The sequence below is a fragment of the Equus caballus genome, chromosome 21 (genome assembly GCF_041296265.1).
Source record: "Equus caballus isolate H_3958 breed thoroughbred chromosome 21, TB-T2T, whole genome shotgun sequence".
NCBI lineage: Eukaryota > Metazoa > Chordata > Mammalia > Perissodactyla > Equidae > Equus > Equus caballus.
The window spans coordinates 72563082-72587628 of record NC_091704.1 but is presented as its reverse complement, the minus strand read 5'-3'; the positions used below and the strand labels follow the sequence as shown (position 1 = coordinate 72587628).

Here is a 24547-nt window from a genome sequence, read left to right as displayed (position 1 = left end):
TCATCTACTTTATTGAATTTGTGGGTACAGAGTTAGTTATAGTTTTCCCATTTTGTCCTTTTAATGTCTGTAGGGTCTGTCATGATGTTTCCTGTTTCATTCCATTGGTAATTTGTGTCTTCTCTCATTTTTCCTTAGCTGGATCGAGGTTTATCAGTTTTATTGATTTTTTTCCCAAAGACACAACTATTGGTTTCATTGAATTTTGCTATGTACTGAATATTTGTGTCTCCCTAAAATTCATATGTTGATGTGATGGATTTTGGAAGTGGGGCCTTTGGAAGGTGATTAGGTCATGAGGGTGGAGCCCTCATGAATGGGATCAGTGCCCTGATAAAAACAGGCTCCAGAGAGATCCTTGCCCCTTCTGCCACGTGAGGGTCCTATAAACATCAGTTACATTAAGTTGATTGATAATGTTCATCTTTTATTTTCTTGATCATTTTCTGTCCAGTCTCAACCTGAAAGACAAGAGTTGATGTCTTCTAGTATAATTGTGGATTTTTGTATTTTTCCTTTCACTTCTATTTTCACTTTATCTATTTTGGAGTTCTGTTGTAAGGCACATACTCATTTAGGATTATTATGTTTTTTTCATGGATTGACCCTTCTATCATTATCATTATGTAAAATGCCTCTATTCCTGGTAATTTTCCTTGTTCTGAAAGAATTTCTGTCTTTCACCAAACTTGGGAAGCTTTCAGCCACTTTCTCCAAATCCTTTTTACTGCACCAATCTCTTTCTATTCCATTTCAGAAACTCCACCTACACAAATGTTAGACTTTCACATTGTCGCAAGGGTCCTCAAGGCTCTCTTCACTTTTTCCGCGATACTTCCTCTCTCAGATTGGATAATTTCTGTTGGTTTATCTTTAGTTTTACTGACTCTCTTCTCTGTCACCTCGATTCTGCGATTGAGCCCATCCATTGAAATTTTTACTTCATGTATTTTATTCCTCAGTTCTAAAATTTCTATTTAGTTCTTTTTTACAGTGTCTGTTTCTCTTCTAAGACTTTTTGTTTTGTTTCGTTTCAGAGTGCTTCCCTTTCCTGCATGGAGGATGGCGTATTGGCTGCTTTACAGTCCTATCTGATAATTCCCCCTTTTGTGTCCTTTCAGAATTGGCATCTGTCTATTGTCTTTTCCCTTGAGTATGACTCTCATGTCCTGGTTCGTAGTATATACAGTAATTTTCAATTGTGCAGTGGGCAGAACAATGGCCCCCAAAGATGTTCACATTCCTAATTCTCGGAGACTCTGAATATGTTGCTTTACATGGCAAAAGGGACTGTGTGGACGTGACTAAAGTTGCGGCCCTTAGAGGGGAGATGATCCTGGATTATCTGAGTGGGCCCAAAGTAATTACAAGGATCCGTAAAAGTGGAGAAACTTTCCTGGCTGCAGTCAGAATGAAGAGTCAGAGAGATGCGAGATGGCTGGCCGACATGAGCCACTGCAGGCGGGCAGCCTCCGGAAGCTGGGCTCCTCCAGAAGGCTCCAGGGGAGAGCATAGTCCCTGTGCCCACCTGGCGGCTGGTAGTCTTCCCTGTGTGTCTCTGTGTCCAATTTCCCTCTTACAGGGACGCCAGCCATGTTGGATTTTGGGCCCACCTAATCCAGAGTGACCTCATCTTAATTACATCTGCAAAGATCCGATTTCCAAATAAGGTCGCCTTCACAGGTTCCAGGTGGACGTGGATTTGGAGGCCACTCCTCAGCCCAGTACAATGATGCATATTGTAGGGGAGGAGCTTCAGGCGGGAGTTCAGGTTGGGGCAGAAACTCAGGCCTCCTCCACCTCCAAAAACCCGTGCCCTGAGCTGCTGTCGTAGCCAGAACTCCGCACCGCCTGCCAGAGCCACCTCCAAGCTGCGGAGCACATGGACTCATTTGACCCTCAGCAGCCTTCTGAGGCAGATACTGTCATTGTCTCTATTTTACAGATAGGGACACTGAGGCACAGAGTGGTGTCACATCCTAGGAAGAGTGGAGCTGGGATTGGTCTCCCGGCTTCTCCCTGTGGGGCTCTGGAGGGTGCAGGGTTAGGCTGGCGCAGCGGGGTCTTCTCCGAGCCAGGGCTCCATATGGGCCCTGAGCTGAGGCTGCCCTGCTCCAGGGGCCCCCGGGGGCCTGCCAGCATGAGGAGCTGGTGTCAGAGCCTCGTCTGTCAGCCAAGCTGAGGACAGAGCCAGGTGACCCTCCAGGCTCTGCAGAGTGTCCCGGGGCTTTGGTGTCAAACGTCAGAGCCACTGGGGAAGGCTGGACGGCGGTTTGTGTCAGGCTCAGGGCCTTCAGTTCCCACCGCCGGACTGGTCAGATGGAAACAGGGAGGTGGCTGGAGGGTGCTGTGGCCAGCCGGGGCTGGTGCCTCAAGGACACAGATTCTCACGGCAAAATCAGCATCGTAGAGGGTTTCACACAGAAGGTGAAATGGAGCCCAGTTGGAAGCCCAAGGGCCAAGGACCCGAGTAAGCGACGCTTAAAGGGGAAGGCGGGCTGGGCCGACCAGGGACATGGGTCCTTCTGGGGGCGCCACCAGGCAGCATGTCCCAGGGCATGAGGTTCATGTGGTGGCTGGTCTGGGTGCAGTGCTTGCTCCTCAGGGATACCAGCCATGGCGTGAAGTAGTGACGTGTTGACGAGGGTCTGGTGGAGCCCTTGGAGGCCCAGGTGTGGGACCCTTGGGCAGCTCATGGGGGCAGGGGCAGCAAGGGATGAAAGGCAGTGGGGGGTGGCAGGCACCTGGGTGGTGAACAAGAGTCACCAGCAGGTCAGGCCAAAGGGGCAGATTTTCAAGGAAAAAAGCTATGAATTCAGGCATTGTTAGTGATGGCTTCATAATTTCATGTGAAGTCCTTGAAACCGAAAGAAGAGAAGTAGCGTGGACGTTGTTTAACAGTGGTGACCAGGCCCTAGACTCTGGACGTGTGTTCTTGAAGAGAATTGAGAGATTAAAGACATGCCCAGGCCCCACCGGAGCTCTGAGGTGGAAGGCTTGGAGGCTCTGGGTGAGCAACGGGCGCCACGAGTCCCGGCTCACACGACTGTTGGAACCTGACCAGGAAGGGCTGAGCGCTGGCTATCCCAGTGCAGAGAACATGGGGTTCCTGGCCCCGACATGCGGCCAGTGGACGCCACGCACGGGAGCAGACCCCAGGCCCCAGCACGGCCCCACCTCAGGGCATAAGGAGAGCCGGCCCCTCCAGCAGCTGGAAGCCCAGAGGAAGGAGCCAGTGGTGCCCACATCGAGGCTCCCGCAGAACACACGGCACCAAGGCCAGCACGCAGGCTCCACCGTGGGGACCTGGCTTCCTGGGGCCATCCTGCACCCGCTCCTAGATTGAGTGCCCCCAGGGTCGTGAGCCCTCAGGAGAGAGGCTGAGGGAACAGGTCACAGGATCCGGGAGGAAGCAGATGTGCAGAAGGAGAAGCAGAGAGAAACAGACCAGGCCATGCTGAGGCTCCCAGAGAAGCAAGTGGAGGAACTGTGTCAGTACAAGGAAAATGGGTTGCTATAAAAGGGAATGTGCAGAGATTTAAAAAGAGCTCAAAAATGAAACTTAGAAATTGAAGCCGTGTTTCCAAGAGAAAAGAAAAATGGGTGGGGAATGGAGAGGAGCCAGGAAGGTTGCCAGACCCCGAGGCCTGCGTAATCAGCGAGGCCTGCGTAATCAGAGTTCCAGAAGACCAGAGGGAAGGAAGTCATCAAGGAAGCAACCCAGAAGACTTCCCAGAACTGGGGGCTGAGCTTCCGCCCACCAGGTCCCCCTGGACGACTGGCTCGGTGGATGAAAGGGACCAGGGTGTTCGCCTTCGTGACTGTCCACACCCCCGGGGACAATGAGAAGATCCTCAGTGCTCCAGAGAGAAGGAGTGGTTTCAGGACAAATACCAAGAATGAGGAGTCTGGACTTGTGGAGAGGAACACCAGAGGTTAGAAGGCCGCAAGGAAGCGGCCTGTAAAGCCTGAGGGAAGCCATCCGACCTGACCTGGGATTCACACACTCCCCACCTCTGCCGGAGGGGAGGGGAACCACGGCCGCAGACCCGTGGGTCTCAGAAGTTCCCCTCCTCCGCCTGGTTTCTCTAGGAGGATCTCGCCACCAGAACCATGCCGACAGACCTGGGACCTGGAGCCGGCCTGCCCGCAGGAGACGACAGGATGCCTGCAGAGGGAGGGTTATTCCAAGTCGGGGATCGCAGGGGCGTCAGCGGCCCTGTGAGCAAGTCAACAGACAGGCATCGATTAACTCCAGGCCCACAAGCTGTCGAGGGCTGTGAAGTGCTCCAAGGCTCAGACCCGGCTCAGCTGAGAAGAGTCGGTGATAACACAGACCCTGCACGTGGATCTCGGCAGAATTATGACACAGCTAAATCAGGACGGGGTAGCGGAAGCGAGCCTGTGAGCGGAAGCCAGCAGCTGACGTCGGCGCGGGGAAGCCCAAGAGCGGGTGTTATGTAAGCATGCGGCTTAGCGCGCCGGGCCGAGGTGGATCCCGAGCAGGAGCAGGAAGTCCTGCAGCCTCGGACGAGGCTCCGGGTGCCCTGCGCATTCTACTTTAACCGTTTTGTCACTAAGTTATGTTTCCTCAATATCACGGTCGCTCCAGCCGTCTCGTGGTCCTGTGCTGTGGGTCCATGTTTCCGTCCTCCCTCTGCACTTTGTTTTGAGCGTGCCTCCTGCGGGCATGCGTGAGGGGCCCTTGCCCAGTGAGTGTCTCCTCCTGCATGCGGGTTTAGCCTGTTTCTTCTTGTGATGCTCTCCTTTGGGGGCTGATTTCTGTCCTTATGCTGTTTTCTTGCTGCAGTTGGTTTGGTTTCTCTCCCCTCCCCCTCCCCTCCCCTCCCCCTCCCCTCCCCCTCCCCCTCCCCCTCCCCTCCCCCTCCCCTCCCCCTCCCTTCCCCCTCCCCTCCCCTCCCCTCCCCTCCTCTCTGCCTCAGAGGTTGAACCTCCTTTGCTAGATTAAAAGGCCTTCTGCTTCTGTTCTCTGGGGGTTGCTTGGCCTTTCCAGGTGTTTTATCAATGTTGACGTTTCCCAACAAGACTTGCACACAGTGTGCTCAGGCCCTCTGGGCTCGCGGTTTTGTCTGAAGCTGGTTCCTATCTCTGTTCCCAGCGTCTTTTAAAGCCCCCTCAGAGCTCACGGGGGTTCTGGCCCTCCTTGTTGTGTCTCGTGTCCCCCCACGTGTTCCTCTTCCTGGGAATGCTTCCCCAGAGCATTTCCACGTGGGTCTTGGTGTGAAGTATTCCCGGGTCCCTCCACGTGCTCAAGAACGTTACGCCTTCACATTTGGATAATAATTTGGCTGAATGTAGAATTTTAGGTTCACAGTTTTTCCTTCAGCCTTCAGAAATATTGCCCTGTTGTCTGCAGTGTCCTTGCTGCTGTTGACAAGTCTGCTGGTGCCTGGCGCTCTCGCTCTCCCTGGGAGCTTTTGTAATTTTCCTTTGGCTTCGATATTCTTAGATTTTACTGTGCTGTGCTTTTCGTCTGTGCCACCTGCTTGGTGCTCTGAGGTCTTTCGTCTGAGGTCTCTGGACACTGTATTTCCATCACGGCCTCAGCCCTCCCCCACTTTCCCCCCACCCCCCCTTAGTGCTTCATCTGCTGGAACTGCCACCATCAGACCTTGGACGTCTGTGTGCATCCTCCCATTTTCCAGCATTTCTTTCGTGTCTGTCTGGTTCTCCTTCCCTCTCTTGCTGCTCGGCCGTCTGTGCCCCAGTGTGTTCTGGCCTTTGTCACCTTTTCATACCTCATGTTTCCTCTTGATTTGTTTGAACTATTTCCTGTTTTTGTTTCATTTTGCTAACGTCTTGTCCTCTTACGTATATTCACTTAAAGCCATGCTTGTCTCAGCTCTGGGGTCTCTGCTCCATGCTGCCCTGACGCCCCAGGCTCCCGCGTGCTGTGTCCCTGTGTGTCAGACACCAGCTCCTCTGAGGAGCAGTGCTGGGACGTGGGGCGGGCCTGGTCAGAGGGGAGTAGGGGAGCTGGGTGGTCCCTTTAGGAAGGGGTGCCTGGGGAGGAGCTGGGGGTTTGCACAAGAAGGGGGACGAGTGCCCAGAGGCAGCAGCCTGTCGTCGCACCGGTCCCGGTCCCCAGGCAGGTGGGATGGGCAGCAGCAGGACACATAAAGGATCTCCCACCCGCCCCAACTGCTCCCCCAAGGCCCTGCCCAGGCCGCAGCCCTGTCTCCCCCGACTCCACCCCAGACAGCTCTGGACTCCCGGGGCCCCAGCGGCCTTTCTGGGGATCACGCCTGTCAGAGGGCGGAGGAGGGCTGGCTCTGTGTGCTGACAGCAGCCCTGCCCCTACATCCAGGCGAGTGCGTCCTGCCGGATGCAAAGTGGAGGCAAAGCACCAGAGCGGGCTGGGCTGGCTGCTGGGCTGTTTACGGAACTCCAGGACCCTTGATGAAGCCGCGACAGACCTCAGGGTGCGGGGAGCTGACTTGCCGCTGAGGTGGGAGCGGTCCTGGGCCCAGGGCCTCGCATGTCTGGGAGGCCCAAGAGCCAGGCATCCACTCCACAGGTGGCCACCGGCCACGCCCGAGTGCCAGCGTGGTGTCTGGAGAAGCCAGCACAGCTCCTGGGATGTTCCCGGGACCAGAGTGTCCTGCAGGAGCACCGCCAGTGTGTGGACTTGCTCGCCTTCGGGCCATCCTCTTCTGAGGAGAGACCCAGAGCTCACCTCCCCTGCGCAGATGCTCTGACAAGAAGTTGCCTGGAGCGGTTCAGCCCTGGGTGGACGTTCCAGGAGGTCCACGTGGGGCCCCGTGACAGGCGGTCATGGAGCAGGATCTCCCTCTTTGGTTTCCTGCGCTTGGTGCTTGGCGCACAGCTAGGAGACCCCAGGTCCTCCGGAAACTCTAGCTGGGAAAAGTAGGCATGAAGCCCCAGAGGACTCCTGATCAAACTCGGCTGCCCTTGCAGATAGGGCACAGCAGCCATAGGCCCAGGAAGGCAGAGCAGAGCCCTGGGGGTGGAAGGGGCGGCGCGGCATGGAGCAGGGGTCCAGCCCACCGAGGGGGGTCTGAGACCCAGACACAGAACCCTGGCCCTGGGGTCAGGGGCTGTTCCCTGGTCAGGGCTGACTCCAGGCTTGTCTCCCTTGGGTTGGCGGGCTGCAGAAGGCATCGTTGCTCAGCCACCTCGGTCCCCAGCTTTGGAAGGACAGGAGTGAGGGGACCCAGGGCAGGTGCCTGGGCGATGCTGGTGGGTATGTTTTTGTGGGTCCATGGCTGGAGGCCCCCCAGCACCCCCCAAGCTCCTACCCAGCTCCCTGAGAGAGCTCCTTGATGGCCCCATGCCTGCGCCCGCTCGTTTCTGGGACCAGCACTCACAGCTTCATCTCCTGGTCAGGGTCTCCTGCTTCCTTTTGGGTCCTTTGCACAGAGAAATCTGTACTTTATTATCTTCTGTCGTAACTGCTGGGCTTGTTCCAAGACTCCTTTGATGTGGCTTTTTTTCAGGGGCTCAATAGACATAAACGAATGCGTAAGTAAGTAGAGGTTTTGCAGGGGCCACCTGTGAATGGACACTCGGGAAAGGCAGCCCTCTCCTTGCCCCCAGGACTGCTCCCCACTCTCTGACTTCCCACCCCCGCCCCTCATCTCCAGCCTGATGATGTGTGTCAGGCATCCCAGGCAACCAGAGGGCACTGCCCGCAGCTTGTGCCCCATCTCAGACTGTGTCCTGCCAGAGCCCCAGAGGTTATAGCTTCTGCCCGCTCAGCAGCCTCCCTGTGGATCAGAAGCACATGGCTCCTGCCCCACCCAGAGAATGGTGCAGGTGTTGGGGGCCTGGCCAGGCCTGGCCACTTTGTGGCTTTTAGACCCCCAAGACTCTCCATCATGAGCCCCGACCCTCCACCATGAGCCCCCGACCCTCCACCATGAGCCCCTGACCATCCACCATGAGCCCCCAACGTCCACCATGAGCCCCCAACCGTCCACCATGAGCCCCCAACCATCCGCTATGAGCCCCCAACGTCCACCATGATCCTCCAGCCATCCATCATGAGCCCCGACCATCCACCATGAGCCCCTGACCATCCACCATGAGCCCCCAACGTCCACCATGAGCCCCCAACCGTCCACCATGAGCCCCCAACCATCCACTATGAGCCCCCAACGTCCACCATGATCCTCCAGCCATCCATCATGAGCCCCGACCATCCACCATGAGCCCCCAACCATCTACCATGAGCCCCCAACTGTCCACGATTGCCACCCGGGCTCACTGGCTCTCCCTCACTGGTTCCTGCTCACCATGATCACTCAGGCCCACCTCTGCACTGGGCTCCCCTGGGCTCAGACATGTGTGTTCCAGACCCTGCCCTCACCCAGCCCAGGGTCACTGGCAGGGTCCCCAGCAGGTGACTTCAGCACGGGGTGAGGGCAGCCACCTGAAGGAAGGACTCGCAGAAGGAGCTGCTGTGCTGGGCTGCGTTTACCACACCATGTGCTGTGTAAGCCTCGTTCCTTCCACCGTGTCGAGCTTCTAACCTGCTGACCACTGGGAAATTGTGACCCACGTCATTGCACAGCATGCTCCTTACTACAGGAAGAGCCGGCATGTGTGAGGACCTGCTCTGAGTCATCCTGGTTCTTGGGGAGCAGCTGAACCCAGTGTCTCCAGGAGTGCTGGGCACAGTGGGACCCAGCCCAGCTTGTTCCACCCAGGGGACGCTGGGGTCCGCGGTGCCCGGAGTCACCTGCCACCACCCCAGGGGCTTGTGCCCGCATTCTGCAGCAGTGCCTGCCAGCAAGTGCTGGGCCGTCGGCCCTTGCTGCTGCTGCTCTGTGTGACAATTGTTTTCTGTCAGGAGGGCTTCGACCCCAGGCCACCCCAGCCCCAGCATCGCCCCTCCTTCCTGCTGCTCTGAAGCAGCTGGGGCAGAGCAGAGCTCCCTCGGGTGCTGCAGGGTGGAGAGCCGCCCCCGTGCAGAAGAGAGACCGGAACTGTCCAGAACAGATTCTGACCCAGGAGGTCTGGAGGCCCCACGGCTACGAGGCCGAGGCTGGTGGTCCAGGACACACCGGAGATCGAGGTCAGACATTTGGTGGCCAGTGGGGTGCAGCCCCCGCCAGGACCCTAGTAGGAGGCGCCTGGCTCTTCCACTTGGAGGTCCTACTTCCTTCCCTGTTAGCGTCGTCAACAGCATCTGTTTGTTGATTGCCCATAACTCTGCTTTTCGTGAACTAAACTGCACACTGAGAGAGGTTTGCATTCAGAAAGTGGATCCCAGTTTTAACAAGTGGGCTTTGGGGGCTGGCCCGTGGCCGAGTGGTTAAGTTCGTTCACTCCAGCTTCAGTGGCCCAGGGTTTCGCCAGTTTGGATCCTAGCCTGAGACATGGCACTGCTCGTCAGGCCACGCTGAGGTGGCATCCCACACAGCACAGCCAGAGAACCTACAACTACAATATACAACTATGTACTGGGGGGCTTCGAGGAGGAGAAGAAGAAGAAGAAGAGGAACAAGATTGACAACAGATGTTAGCTCAGGGCCAATCTGAAAAATGAAAAGGTTTTGTTCTCTCTCTAGAAAATAATTTCAACACCCTTGGTATCAAATCATGTGTCCAGCACAAGATCTTGCATTCTAATAATAATAATAATAGCCAATATCGATTCTGTGTTTACTCTGTGCTGGGTGGCACTCATTTAGCCCTCACAGGTAGTCATGGCCGTCATTCCTGTTTTTCCGATGAGGAAATTGAGGCCCAGAGGGGTTGATTAACTTGCCCAAGGTCACACAGCTGAAAAGGCAGAACTTGGTTGAAGTATTTCTGAGATAGCAGTGTCCTATCTCAGGACGCTGGAGCATAGATGTCTGGCAGTGGCAGCCTGTGCACATGGGCTGTGCCCAGTTCTGGGCTCCACTCCTGCTGGCCACTGGGAGGCCAGGGGCGCTGCAGGGGGCGTTGCTGTGGCCCAGGGCCCAGGCTCCGATCCCACCATTGCAGCACCTCCACTCCCCAGGTGTCTGTGAACAGAGAAGTCGCTCTCTTGGGAAAGAAAGACCCAGAGAGCCTAGGGCAGTGGCCTTACCCGAGCAGGGCCTGGGCTGGCGTGAGGAGGCCTGGCCTCCAGGGCCGGGGTCCGCACCTGCCTCCGTCTTTGTGGTCCCACCACAGTCAGCCAACTGCTTCTTTCAAGAGCTGTTTCGAGTGCTGTAGCCGCCCTGTGGCAGAGCTTCAAGGCTGAGTTTACTGCTGTGGGATCTATAAACAGCCAGCTGTGCTGCTGCCAGCAGGAGCGCCGCCTCCTTGCACGCAGGCCCACGGGGAGCCCGGCGAGTGAGCCGGCTCCAGCAAGGCGAGCCAGCTGCCCCGCGGACGCCGCGGTGCCCGCTCGCGTGACTAGCGGCACTGGCCTTGTGCTGTTGCTCCGTCACTGCGGCAACGGCTCTCAGGGGAGCGCAGCTCCCAACTTCCCTTATTCCAGGGAGGGGTGATGAGGGCTCTCCAGAATTGCCCCTTCTTCCCTTTTTTCTTCCTCTGCCATGACCTTGGCGGAACCGTCTTTGAAGTGCTCACTGGCCGTCTCTGCTGAGGGACTGGCGCAGATCAGGGTGTTCACAGGGCTCGCCAAAGGAAGTCCCGGCTTCCTCCCGTGTTTGCCCTTCATGTCTGCGGGGCAGAGCCAGGAGGGAGGTGCCGGCACCGCGAACCCCGCCATGGGGACCCCGTTGTCTCGCTGAAGTGGCAGGTGCATGTTTCGTGACTCTCAGTAATTGGACGTAGATGGGATTGTTTTTCTCTTAAAAAAGCGCAGCCTTAAGCTTGGGGCCAAATCCTTTTTTCCACTTGGAAAAGTGATCTCATTTTCCATGGACCGTGTTTTAAAAAAACACAAAACTCTTGTAGGATTAAAAAAGAGAGGGAGAAAAAACAAACAAACGTTCGCGATGCATATTTGAGAGATGGTCCCACATGTGCAAAAGAATTTGGCACGATGATTCTGGACCAGAAAGTCAATCTGATATTGAATCCATATGACTCGGCAAACAGCATTTTATGGTCTTTTTTTTCTTTTTTAAATTTCTGCCTTATGAGTGAAAATTAAGGTTGTTTTTGGTTGTGACTAATCTCATAAAATCTTTTTTAGGAATGCATTTTACATACTCAAGCCTTGAACATTTCTTTGATCTTTGAACTATTATTAGTAGGACACCATCAGGACGCGGCACCCTCTGAACTGCGAGAGCTGTGCGGGAGCGGGAGCGGGTGCCGCCTGCTTCACTCCGCGGCTCCGGGCAGGGCTGGGTGAGAGGCCGGAGGCTGCCCGGCACCTGCAGTGGCTTCACAGCTTCAGCTTGCCCGGCAGTGGAGGCCAGGCCTCTCCTGGTCCAGGCCCAGCACTGTGTGAGCGGGTGGACTCTGACGACGTGCCCTTTTCGCATGCGTTACCTGGACCACGGGCCCGCTCATCACGTTAAGTTCTCACATTTTAGTGATTTGCCGGGACAGTGAACAGTCGCTCTGGTAGTCTGTTAGCAGAACTGACAGCCCCTCAGTGGACCCCAGCATCGCCTACCCTACCTCTGGCCAGATCCCAGGGGCAAGGCTGTGAGGCTTGAGGGGGTGGGCATTGGACGGGCGGCCTGCAGGGTTCCCCTGCCCACCGTCCTGGGAGTTACTGCCGGCTCCTGATAGGCTGTGAGCCGCTGTGTTGACGGTGCCTCATCCATTGAGCGCCAGTAGGTGCTAGGCACTGTGCATTCCTGGATTGTCTGAGCGTGCGCCTGTCCCTGCTGGGAAGTGGGTGGTACCAGCCCCGTTCTCCCTGCCACAGCCTGGAGCCCACCATCCTCTGGCGGTGCCAGCCCCCAGGACCCCAGCTGTGTCCCGTCCGGTGAGCACAGGGCCGGAGGGATGCAGGTGCAGGTGCAGACAACTTCCGGCAGAACAGGAGCTCCAGGACTTCCCGGTGAAGCACCAGGGCAGGAGGGCCTCGGAGTTGCAGTCTGAAAGGCCAGTCTGCCACTTTTCTTTAAAAATGACCTCTAGCTCTGTAGGGTGGCAGCATCATCTCGACCTTCTTTTTCCCGGGCAGCAATTGCAAGGAAGAGCAGTGTTGTTGAAATGAATTTTCATGTTTACCTTGGATACTTTCCTTCTTGAAAGTGCTCTCACCATCTTGCACCCCCACATCCAGAGCAGCAGCATTCACAACAGCCAAAGGGTGGAAGCAGCCCAAGTGTCCATTGACGGGTGGATGGATGAGCAGTGGTCTATCTATGGAATGGAATATTACTCAGCCTTAAAAAGAAAGGAAATTCTGACACATGCTACAATGTGGATGCTAAGTGAAATAAGCCGGACACAAAATCACCAATATTGTGTGATTCCACGCATCTGAGCTTCCTGGAGTCATCAGATTAATAGAAACAGACAGTAGGATGGTGGTTCCAAGGGGCTGGGTCCGGGGGGAGTCAGTGTTTAATAGGGACAGTGTTTCGGTTTGGGAAGATGAAAACAAATTCTCGAGATGGATGGTGAGGATGGGTGCACAACAATGTGAGTGGACTTAATGCCCCTGAACTATACGCTTAAAAATGGTTAAAATGATGAGTTTTATGTTATGTATATTTCACCACAATTTTTAAAAACTGTCATTAAAAAATGTACTGTCTTGGTTGGGACACAGAAATCTGAGCCTTGGTGGGTCCCAGCCTTGTCACAGGTACAGAGACTAAAGGTGCTTTAGAAAAACTCCACACCAATGGAAACAGAGGAGAAGGTCTCATATTTTTAGGTAAAAACTCTGAAGTGGCACAGGAAGTGGTGAGACATTAGTATCCAGACTCATTGGTCTCCCGGTGGGGCTGATGTGCCTTCCGGTGCACAATCCAGTCTGTTTGGGAAAATGCTCACACGACAAGGCTTTTCACACCCTCCGTTCAGGGTCTGCTTCACGTCCTAGAGATTGATCCAAACCCCAGGAGAAGAGCTGTTTCCTCTGTGGCCACCATACAGGCACATTTGGCCTTTTGTTAAACGGTATAAATAAACAAATCCCAAATGTTTCACAGCCACACCCCCCCCCCACCCCCACCCAGTAAATACTGTAAGTCCAAGAAGAGAGGCACTTGGGGGAGATTCAAACTCGAATAGCCCACTAGGACGAGGGCCAGGCAAATATTGGACTTCCCCTTCTCTAGTCAGAGATACCAGGATGGGGACCAGACAGTCCCCTGGAGCCACGCAGGAATTAAAATGGCAGCATGGTTTGTCTGGCTCCTGGACAGCTCGGTGGATACGTGTGTTGTTGGCGTTGATTTCCCATTCTTTCTCTGGGGCTCAGGGGTGGGAGGTGGTAATGGCTCGGCAGTGAGATGTGGTCGTTGTCTGGTGCCAGGCCGTTTAGCACAGCCACTGCAGCTGGGGGCTATGTTAGCCTGGACTTCTTGCTCAGAAAACTCGGCACAAAGTTTAAATCCCCCTGTGAAGCACCCCCCCTCAGTGTTTGCACCTCTGTGTCAGGAAAGTTAGCTGAAACTGTGAAATAAGGCAAAGATTGGGTAGCACGTCCTTTCCCAGTCGTGTGGGAGCCGGCACTGCAGGGTTATCAGGGGCTCTAGCTGTGCATCTAACACAGCAGTCTTATCCTCCGTGCCTGTAAACACCTGCTTCTCAAACACTTTCTGGACTGGTTTTGACATCTTGCTGCTTCCCTCTTGAGTAAGATCTAGGACTGGTGTTTAGTTTATATTTCCACCAGAGCTGTGATTTCTCCTTTGTGAATTATGCTTTGGTGGCTGCAAGTGTGGCTTTGCAGCGGAGCAACGTTCTGTTTGAGGCTGGAAGGCTGCATCCTTTTCCCTGAGGCTTTTCCCTCTGGAGTTGTGTATAGTATAATGTCATCTTTGGGAAGGACACACACCCTCTGATTTGAACTGGACCCTGGTTGGCAGTTCCATGATTCCCTCGCCCCTGACACCCTGAAATGAAATGTCTGAAATGAAAGTGACATTCTACCTTGAAATGAGGAAGGCAGAAAATCTACCACACAATTAACTGAAAAGAAAAAGTAGATAGAAAAGGAGAAAGACAAGACATCGCAGCAAGAAGACGTTTGTGCTGGGGAAGGTTCCGCTTGGCTCCCTGAGACCGAAGCCTGACCCTGTGGAGGCTGGCAGGTGGAGCGAGTGGGCTCAGGATGTGGGTCTCCAGCCCTCCCACTCCCCTCCTGTCCTGAAAGCCGCTGCCTTCCTGCAGGAGCCTGAGGGGAGCAGACCAGAGCGGCCTCAGGAAGCAGAACCCCAGCCTCTGCCCACTGGCCGGACTGTTGCCCGAGGACGCCTGGGAGGGGGCTGCTCTGAACAAGGCCATTGTGCCAGTGAGGAAGAACAGGGTGGAGGGTGTGCCTGGTCCCCTTGTTTTTACAGCAGATTTTAGGAAACCTTTGAGGAACAGAAAATACCCAGCTGCCTAAGCCCTTGCAGAGCACAGAAAAGGAGGGAAGGCTGAGCTGAGGTCAGGAAAACCCTGTGATAAAAGTGGATCGAGCCAGCACAAAGGAGAAATTTACTCATCTGCTTGTGAACCTAGAGGAAGCTATCCTAAATAAGATACTGCAAACTGACTCCATCTGTGTCATAAGAGAGTGAGCCACGGGTGGCCACAGGCAGTCCTGGAATAAGGTGATGCTCCCCTCAGGAAATGCCTGTCAGCTTACAGCTTATACACCGAAGCAGAAGACATCCCTGTGGATAGTCATCCAGCCTATTAGACAGACAGACAAAAAGCGGTAACAACAAAATCTCGATAGAGCACCATTTATTGAAAGGCCCGTCTTTGTCTCAGTGGTTTGAGATGACAGCTTTTTTATGTCCCAAATTTGCATTTGAACTTGGATCTTTTCTGCACGTGCTATTCTGGTGCCTTGACTGACTCATCTATTCATGGGCCAGGACCAAACTGTTCTAGTTATAGAGGCTTGATGGTATATTTTATGTTGAGTAAGACAGTCCTCCCTCCTAGGTTTTTTCCAGTGTTTTGTAGCTGTTAATGCATGTGTACTTCCCATATTTAGTATCAATTTGCTGGCTCCATAAAAAGTGTGATATAGACAATGTTGCAATCCATTGATAAATCCACTTAGGAAAAATGGCCATCTTTGTGATGCTGAGTCATCCTGTCCAAGGACAAAGGTTGTCTTTCCATTTGTTCAAATATAATTTTGTGTCTCTTCAGATGTTTTAAAGTTTTCTTCATATAGATTTTGCACATTTCTTGTTAGGTTTATTTATAAGTACTGGACCTTCTCTGATGTGTTTGTAAGTGGGGTTTTATCCACCATTATATCCTCTAATTTGGTCATTTTTCTAGTATGTAAAGATTACTGAATACCTGTAATTTAATTTTACATGCTGCCTCCTTACTGAATTCTTTTATTTGAGTTATTTTATCATTGCTTCTCTAGAGTTTTCCAGATATACCACGGTGTCACCTGCAAAGAGCGTTTTACCTCTTTCTCAATTCTTATGGCTCTGTCGATTTCTGATTTCTCTCATCTGATTCCAACAGTTCATACCTTCAATACTACAGCACAGGAGTCAGCAAACTTTTTCTTTAAAGGGCCAGATGGTAAATATTTTAAGATTTGCAGGCCATGCCATCTCCATCACAGCTACTCATCTCTGCCGTTGTCATGCAAAAGTGGCCGTAGATGATGAGTAAATGAAAGGGTGTGGCTGTGTTCCAGTAAAATTTTAATTACAAAACCAAGCAGCAGGCCGTATTTGGGGGCCATAGTGTACACATCCCTGGAATGGGAGATTGTAGGCATCTTTGCCTTGCTTCCTGATCTTACTGGAAACACCTCGAATGTTTCCCCATTAAGTAAATTGCTACCTTAGGAATAAGACACACACATGTTATCATGTTAAAAATGTATCCACAGGGGCTGACCCCGTGGCCAAGTGGTTAAGTTCACACACTGCACTTCGGCAGCCCAGGGTTTGTCAGTTTGGATCCTGGGTGTGGACCTACACACCATTCATCAGGCCAAGCTGTGGTGGCGTCCCACATAGAAGAACTAGAAGGACTTACAACTAGGATATACAACTATGTAACAGGAGCTTTGGGGAGGGGAAAAAAAGAGGAAGATTGGCAATAGATGTTAGCTCAGAGCCAATCTCCCCCCACCCGCACAGAAAAAAGAACTGCAAAGAAATCTTAAATTAAAAAAAAAAAAAGTATCCACAATTCCTATTTTCTTGAGTGTTTTTATCAGGAATGAGTGTTGAATTTTGTTGAGAGCATTTTTGCCATCTATGGAGATAATCATAGATGTTTGTCCTTAGATTTATAAATGTGGTGTATTATATTAATGAATTTCCTAATGTCAAGCCAACCTTGCATTCCTGGAATGAATCCACTTGGTCATGATGTATTCATTTCTTAATGTGAAATTAGAGTCAGTTTGCCAATATTTGATTTAGCACATTTGCATCAATAGTCAAAGGTTTGTAATTTTATTTTTTATTGTACTTTCCTTATCAGAGTTATGTGTCAATGTTATACTTCTTAAAAAGAATTAGAAATTTTCCTTCACTGTCTATATTCTAGGACAATTTATGGGGCATTGGTGTTATCTGATCTTTAAAGATTTGGTAGAATTTCAATTTAAAACCATGTGGGCCTGGTGCATTTTCCTGGGGTTGTTACTTGATAACTTTCTCTATTTCTTCTGCAGAAATTGATCTTTTAAGGTTTTTATCTCTAGTGGTCAATTCTGGTAAATTATATTTTCCTGAAAAAAATATACTTGATTGAGGTTTTCAAATTTATTTGAATATAGGTATTTCTACCACTTTTATTTAATTAGTTCCCCTCTGCCACCCCAGGGAGCCACTTTCTGGTATTTATCAGTATAGATTAGCGTGGCCTGCTGTTGGATTTCATATAAAAAGATGCATAGGGACGTACTTTTGTGTCTGGTTTCCTTTACTTGACACAATGTTTTCGAGATTCATCTGTGTTTTTGCATGATCTGTGGTGTGTTCTTTTTCGTTGTGTAATCGTGTTCCATGTGTGATTATGCTGCGGTGTGCATCCTCCGGTTGAAGGATGTTTGGGGTATTTCCAGTTTTTGACCATTATGAGTAAAGCCACTAGGAACATTCTTGTTCGAGTATTTTTTGTGAACACACCCATTTCACTTGGATAATTGCTAAGAGCAGAGTTTCTGGGTCGTGGTGCAGATGCGTGTTACTTTTATAATGAGCTGCAGAAGTTTCCAGAGTCATTGCAGCATGTTACGTTCTCACCAGTCGTGCTTCTCGTCCTCACCAACAGTCACTGTCGTCAAGTCCTTTCGACTGTGGCCATCCTAGTTTGTGAAATGGTATCTTAATGTGGTTTTAATTCACATTTCCCTGTGACTAATGATGTTGGACACATTTTCACGTGAATACTAGGCATTCCTCACTCTTTTGTAAAGTATCTGTTTGAACCTTTTGCCTAGTTTTAAAAATTGGATTATTCATATTTTTATTGTTGATTTGTAAAAGTTCTTTATATATTCTGGATAAAGTCCTTTGTCAATGTACTATCAATATGTTTTTTCCTCAGTCTGTGGCTTGTCTCTTTATTAATTAACTAATTTATGTTTTATGAGGAAGATTGGCCCTGAGTTAACATCTGTGCTAGTCTTCCTCCATTTTTGACGTAGGATGCTGCCATAGCATGGCTTGACAAGCACTAGGTCCGTACCAGGGATCTGAACCTTCAAACCCTGGGCTGCTGAAGCAGAGTGCATGAACTTACCCACTCTGCCACCAGGCCAGCCCCATTGTCTTTAGTTTTTAATGATGTCTTTTAATAAAGTCCAATTTATCAAGTTTTTTTGCTAAGGGTTAGTGTTTTTATAACCTATCCAAATCTGCCTACTGCAAACTCACGAAGATCTTTTCCTGTGTTTTCTTCTGGAAACTTTATGATTCTTGGGGTTTTGTGTTTAGGTCTAAGAGATCTCTTGAATTGATCTTTGTAGTGGAATGAAATGGGAGTCAGGCTTCATTTTCTCTGTACAGATAACCAGCTGTCCCAGACACATTGGTTTAACAGACCTTCCTTCCCTCTGGGATTGGCCTGGCGCTTGATTGAAGGTCAGTTTGTCTGTCCTTATGCCAGCACCACGCTGTCTAGATGCCACAGCTTTGTGGTAAGTCAGGAAGTCAGTTAGTACGAGACCCACAATCTCATTCTCCTTTAACATGATTGCTTTGGCAAGTCTGTGCCATTTGCAATTCCATATAAATTTTAGAATCAGCTTGACAATTTCTACAAAAAGAAAAGAACCCACCTGTGACTATGGTTGGGATTACATTATATCTACAGATTAATTTAGGGAGATTGAATCTTTCAATCCAGGGACGTTGCTTATCTCTTAGCTTATCAAGGTCTTCTCTCCACACTGTTTCATAGTTTTCAGTGTGTAGGTCTTGCACATCTTTTATTAGATTTATTCCTGGATATTTTATGTTTTTTGATCTGGGTCTGGAGTTTTCTTTGTGGGAAAGTTTTGATTACAAATTTAATTTGTTTAATAGATATTTATTTAGATTTTATAGTTCTTCTTATATCACTTTTGTTAGTGTTTTTCAATGACTTTTTCCATTTCATTTACATTGTTAAATTCTTGAATATCATTCTTAATGTTTCCTTATCCTTTTAATGTCTGTAGGATCTGTAATGATGTATTCTTTTAAATTCCTGGTGTCAGTGATTTGTATTTTTATTGATCAATCTTTCTAGGGGTTTATCAATTTTATTACTCTTTTCAAAGAACCAAATTTTGACTTTGTTGATGATTTTTATTATTTGACTGCTTTAAACAATTTTCATTGATTTTTCACACACTTTTACTTTTCCTCCCTCTACTTACATTGGATTTAATTGGCTCTTCTTTCTCTAGTTTCTTGAGGAGGGTTAAACATATTTTTCCTTTTAAAATAGTCATTTTAAGCATGCTGGGACTTGGTGTTGCCTTTTCTGCTTGTTTGTAATTTGAAGTTTATCAGGTGTCTCTGTTCTCATTTTAATGAGGGCCTGGATTTGAATTGTTTGACTTGTTCTTGTTGTGCTCTGTCATTTTTCAGAAGTGTGGGGATTTGGATTTCAGTGACTGCTGTTATCCTGTGCTTCCTGGAAATCATCAATATCAGCAGTTTAAAAGCTCTTAGAAACTGATATTTATAAATGCTAATAGAAAAATTAGCACATGCATGGGAAGTTTACCAGAGAAGAAATACAGGTTACCAATGAATGTCTGAAATGTTTTCAATCTCATTAATAATCAAAGAAGTGAAAATTATAATAATGGTAAAATAATTTATCACTTTTCAAATTGGCAAAGATTTAAAAGAAAAAAAGGAAAGGAAAAGGCACCCAGCATGGCCAGGAATTAAGGGAAATGAAATTATGGTAGATGCCGATAGCCACAGACTTTATGGAGGCTCACTCGAGGTCTCTAAATGTCGACGGTCTGAACGTTAAAAATTGAAATATTTATGCACTCCACTGTCCGGTGCCTCAGCCTCCCGCACCTCCAGCTCCTGGCCGCGTAGAGTCATAGCTGTTCCTGCCTCGTGGACGCGATGTGGAGTTGAAGGAGACGTTCCACAAAGGGCGCCTGACACTCAGGAAGACCTCCTAGTGTGTGCTGCCACTTTCTCTGTCATGATGAAGAAGAAGATGACAGATGGTAGAATGCCCACTGGCCATGTGGTCAAGTGGCTGTGGTGCTTTGCGCATCTTCACTGGTGATGATCCAGAGAAGCCACTGCAGGGTGGGGCCAGAGGTCTTGCCTTTCAGGTGAAAGAAGACTCTCTCTCAAGCACAACACAGCTACGTGTGTTACTTTTCTCCACACACAAGTCCCACGATAATTATGGCTAGAACTGAGATTTAATAATCATAAAAATATTGTGAAGACACATTAATACATTTAAAATCCAGATGAAATGGATGCATTACTAGAAAATATTTTAAGATGCCCTAGTCGATCTAAGAAAAAATTTAAAAACTTGAATAATAACAACCATTAAACAAACTGATGTGATAGCAAAATCTACCTGTTTTCACTTCCTGTCTCCCCACAATGTGCCCTAACTGGATGATTAGAGCTGAGGAGAACCAAACATTCAAGGAACGCAGCACCCTCGTCTTAAATAAGTGGGTCCAGAAAATGAAAGAAGAGGGCAAGGAGTCTGACTCATTTTTTGGTGATTAGGTGTACTTGACACCAAAATAAGGAGAGAAGCTTCTAGGCTGGCTTTCCTTAAATACAGATGACTGTCTCCTCAGTAAAATGAACCAATTCCAAGAGCATATAAGAGAATTATGATCAGATAAGGTTGACTGCATATACGAAAAATGATTCATCATCAGAAAATCCATCAGTTTTCACCACACTAACAGACTGAAGAAAACGTCTGTGACTATTTCAGTAGATACAGAAACAGCACTTGATGCCTTTCAACGTTTTTTCATGATAAAAACTCTTAGAAAAACCAAAATAGAAGAAAGTGCATGAAGGGGGAAATCCACATGGGTGAAATAAAGGTTCCTGTTTTGTTTCAGTACTGATGGTATCTTGTCATGATGATGTCTATATTTTATAAAACATAAATTTGAAATAAGCATTAGGAGAACCCAAGTCTGAGGCTTGCAGACCATGACCCAGTTCTCAGGTCACCCGCCAACTTGGGTCTGTTTCAAAAGTGTCATAAATAAATCAGAAGTGGGAGTTTCTGAGGTTATGAATACAGACTACAAAGCAGGAGAAATGGTTGAAAACTCAAGCAAATCAATGCTTGCACTTTTTCATTTTGAAAAATTGTGATTTCACTAGTGTGCCTAGGAGCCAACTCAACTTTTTGTCTCTTCCAGTCCCTCCATGGCTTCGCTCTGGTCGTGAGCGCGGAAGGCATGATATTCTACGCATCAGCAACCATCATGGACTATCTGGGCTTCCACCAGGTAAACGCAGCTTTTGATCTGCTGCACGTTAGCTTCTGTCACCTTGTAAACACGTATTGTCTTCGAGGTTTGAAACATCTCTAAAATCAAGCTTTTCTTATCACGGAGCTTTTATCAGACAAAGATTCCACACCCAGCTGTGTCTGGGGCTCGGAGTCACAGCGAGAGACCCAGGTGTCCTGAGAGTGAGGGCAGCGACTGTGCTGGCTGTGGCACGGCCTGGCGCTCCACACGTGGTACGTGGCCGATTGGCACTGGGGGTGGACCTCTCCTCACCCTCAGTGTCGATTCTTCAGCCCCAGACGCATGGTACATTCGGGACAGTGTGTGTTCTGGAAATGCCCTTCTTCGCATGCAGGTAATTCGCTGGGAGTGCTGTCCCAGGCCAGCCCAGGTCGGTGATTCTAGACGTTGAGGCGGAGGCAGAGGTTGGGGCCCATCCCACCCTGGGATCCTAGAAGGGCGGCTCCTCCAAGAAAAGGTGTGAAAGTCCCACCCAGGGCCCGGGAGAGGAGACGGGCTTCTCTGCCGGCTCTGGGAAGGAGAAGACTCCTGTGAGAAACACAGAGCTTGAGTCTGAAACCCAGATCTGAGTTTGCCAACTGCAGACTGCAGCCTCCTGAGCCTGGAGTTTAAACTGGTCGTGGACGATGAGGTCGCTGGGGCATGTGACCCTTAGCTGCACCACCACAAGCCGCCCCATGGAAGTATCCACTCTGAAGAGGAGCTCACAACACAAAGTTACAGACGCACAGGAAGCCTAAGCCCTAACAGAGTGCGCTCTCCCTGAAGAATCTGAGACCCCCAACAGGCGGATTTGAGAAAGAACAAAATAGCACTCTGAGAAAGAAGAAAACTGTGTGTCAGTCAGGGTCCCGTCTGGAGGCAGAAACTGTGCAGTGCTTTGAACAGTTTAATATAAAGAATTAATCTAAGTTTAGTATAAAGAATTGTTAACTAGTAACATGGGATTAACAATAAAGGGGTGCAGACTTAGCGGGGGAGGCAGTGCCGGCGGGACTGAGGCTGGGCGCCCAGCAGGGAGCACATTTTGGAGACCCCCACCCGACATTGGCACAAGTAGTGTCATGCTGGCCAGGAGGAAACCACCCCTGGGGACGTTGGCGAGACTTGGGGAGGTCACTGGGAGCTGCCCCTGATGCAGCCGACACTCGAGGGGACTCACCTGCTGCCTGCAGGGCCCCGGGACCTTTGCTGGCAGAGGGGAACTGTTCGCAGGACCTGGGGTCAGAGCCAAGCAATGAAAGGGGGTTTGGATCCGAGAGGCAACACGTGGAGTATATAATGAAAACCAAGGGGTGCCCGGAAGCGAGGGTGGTGGAAGCCCAGACTGGAGTACGTGGATCCTGATGCGTTGTGGACATTCTAGTCTGCTTCCGGCCCCTGAGGCTGGCGAAGCCTCTGATCTAATTTCCATCAAAACCACCTTTTTTTTTTGAGGAAGATTGTCCCTGAGCTAGCATCTGTGCCCACCTTCCTCTATTCTGTATGTGGGATGCCGCTACAGCACGGCTGCTGATGAGCAGTGTAGGTCTGTGCCCAGGAACTGAACCCGGGCTGCCAGAGTGGAGCATGCAGGCTCAGCCACTAGGCCATGGGGCTGGCCCCACTGAAAACCATCATTTTGAATCGTTTCCAAAACTGAAGTAGCTGTCACTCTGCAGGTGATTCTGAGAAGCACTTCCTCTGACACCCACCTCTAAGTTTACTTTCCTACCCGTGAACCCAAGGGCAGGATGACTGCCACACCCTGTCCTGACCAGGCTTCTTTCCTGTCACTGGCCCTGGGACAGTCCTTTGGCCGTCCACCGTACCCAAAGCATCTAGCTGCAGCTGATCACCTGGCCTGAGTTGGCACCTGCAGCCATTGAGGTGTGGCCCTGGTGGAGGACCCCACGGGATGGGGCCAGCGATGGTGAGTGAATCGAGTGGTGGGCGTGACCTCCACAGAGCCTCACCCCGGGGCTGCCGCCTCAGACTACACAGTCCAGCCTCGGCTCTGTCTCAGCAGTTAGGTGACCGCGCTGAGCCTCATTTTCCTTCACTGATGGGACAACAGAAGTGTCCGCCTCCGAGGCTGCTGCTGGGACATTGTGGGTCCCTGAACGTGCAGAGCGTTTGGGAGGGCGTTGCGCCTGTGACACATCTCTATCACCAGGCTGTCTCAGGGGTGGCTGCCCAAGGCATTTCTCCCCTTGGCGGCTCCTGACAGCGTGTGAGGCCAGGAGCTCCGCCACCGTGTCCGACTCCTGAAGATGCCGGGTCTTGGGAGAATGGGAATGAGTCATCATCCCTAAGACCCTGCTGGTGGACAGCACCAGGATGCGGACACCATGCGACCCCAGCCCCTAAATGGTGAAGCTTTGGCTTCCTCTCCTTGGTGGTGCGTGCAGGGCCTGAATCTAAAGACATGCGGTTTGGTCTGCCTTCACGTGCTCAGAATTTCTTTTAGTTTCAGTCACTGTGTCCTGAGTTGCCCCATGAGTTCTCCAGACAGTCCCAGGGCTGTCTGCTGTAACTCAGAGGTCTCACCTCAGGGTTTGGCTTCAGTGGTCAGTGCAGGTGACCTGCAGAGCAAATTCGAGTCCAGGTCTGAACTTGCTAATTGGGCTTTTGTTTTCTTGGAATTTGGTTATTTCCCTCCAAGTGTTAGAAGTAAAATAAAGTTTTGCCTTTTATTATAAGGAAATTGTTCCCAAATGAAATTAAATCAGACATTGCCACTGGTGTATGCAAAATGTTTCATGGAGATATTAGAGCAGCTCTGTGCTGCTCTGGCTTCTTGTGCAGAGGCTTCACAGAAGGTCAGGAGCCCGCTGTTTCCCTGTGACCACAGTGAACCACAGCGTGACTACTGTCATCGTCTGCAAGCCCAGTGCTCCTTGCGATGAATAGATGGGCTATAGGTGTGTATTGTAGTTGTCACTGACATTTATTGATTCAAGAGTCATCCTTTCTCTCAAAGGTGAGCATCTCAGGGAGTTGTCCTGTGTTGGGGCAGTTGTGAATCCCACGGGTCAGGCAGCAGGTGCATGCTCTGCACGGGGGGCCCGTAGCTGCTGGGTCGAGCAGCTTGTTAAACTTGGTAATGCTGCTGTCTGAACTCCATAAATGATGGTGTAGAGCTAAAATAAAGATTGGCTTTACTTGATGGACGCCGTGTTTGCTTTTGAAGTGTTTGAGGAATTGTTATATTATTCTCTCCCCTCCTTCTCGAATTTTTCCCACTATTTATTTCTCTTGACCTTGCTCTGCAGGAATCAGACTCTAGGAGGTTAAGAAAGACTGAGGGCGGTCATACGGGCCACACTAATTATTACACTCCAGAACTTTGTTTCTTCAACCTGAAAAATATTCACATTTAATACATCTCCAAGTTTGCCTTAGTCAGAAGTGCTTTTCGAGGTTTGTTTTTTTTTTTTTTGAGGAAGATCAGTCCTGAGCTAACTGCTGCCAATCCTCCTCTTTTTTCTGAGGAAGGCTGGCCCTGAGCTAACATCTGTGCCCATCTTCCTCTACTTT

The 24547-nt window shown here is 50.3% G+C and overlaps 1 protein-coding gene across 3 annotated transcripts in view; it reads left to right on the top strand.

Annotated features, from left to right (window-relative positions):
• AHRR (aryl hydrocarbon receptor repressor) overlaps window positions 1-24547 on the top strand; it is an 82453-nt gene that overhangs the window by 40496 nt on the left and 17410 nt on the right. Inside the window, exons 1-2 of one of the 3 annotated variants that reach the window (XM_070246167.1) lie at window positions 3566-4460; window positions 20915-21004. The exons of 1 other annotated variant lie outside the window; for it this stretch is intronic. In XM_070246167.1, coding sequence (XP_070102268.1) covers window positions 20954-21004 — 51 coding nt within the window. In that variant the 5' untranslated portion in view covers window positions 3566-4460; window positions 20915-20953. Of the gene's footprint in view, window positions 1-3565; window positions 4461-20914; window positions 21005-24547 lie in introns of those variants that run through there. One more of the 3 variants, XM_014734950.3, reaches the window with a different exon arrangement.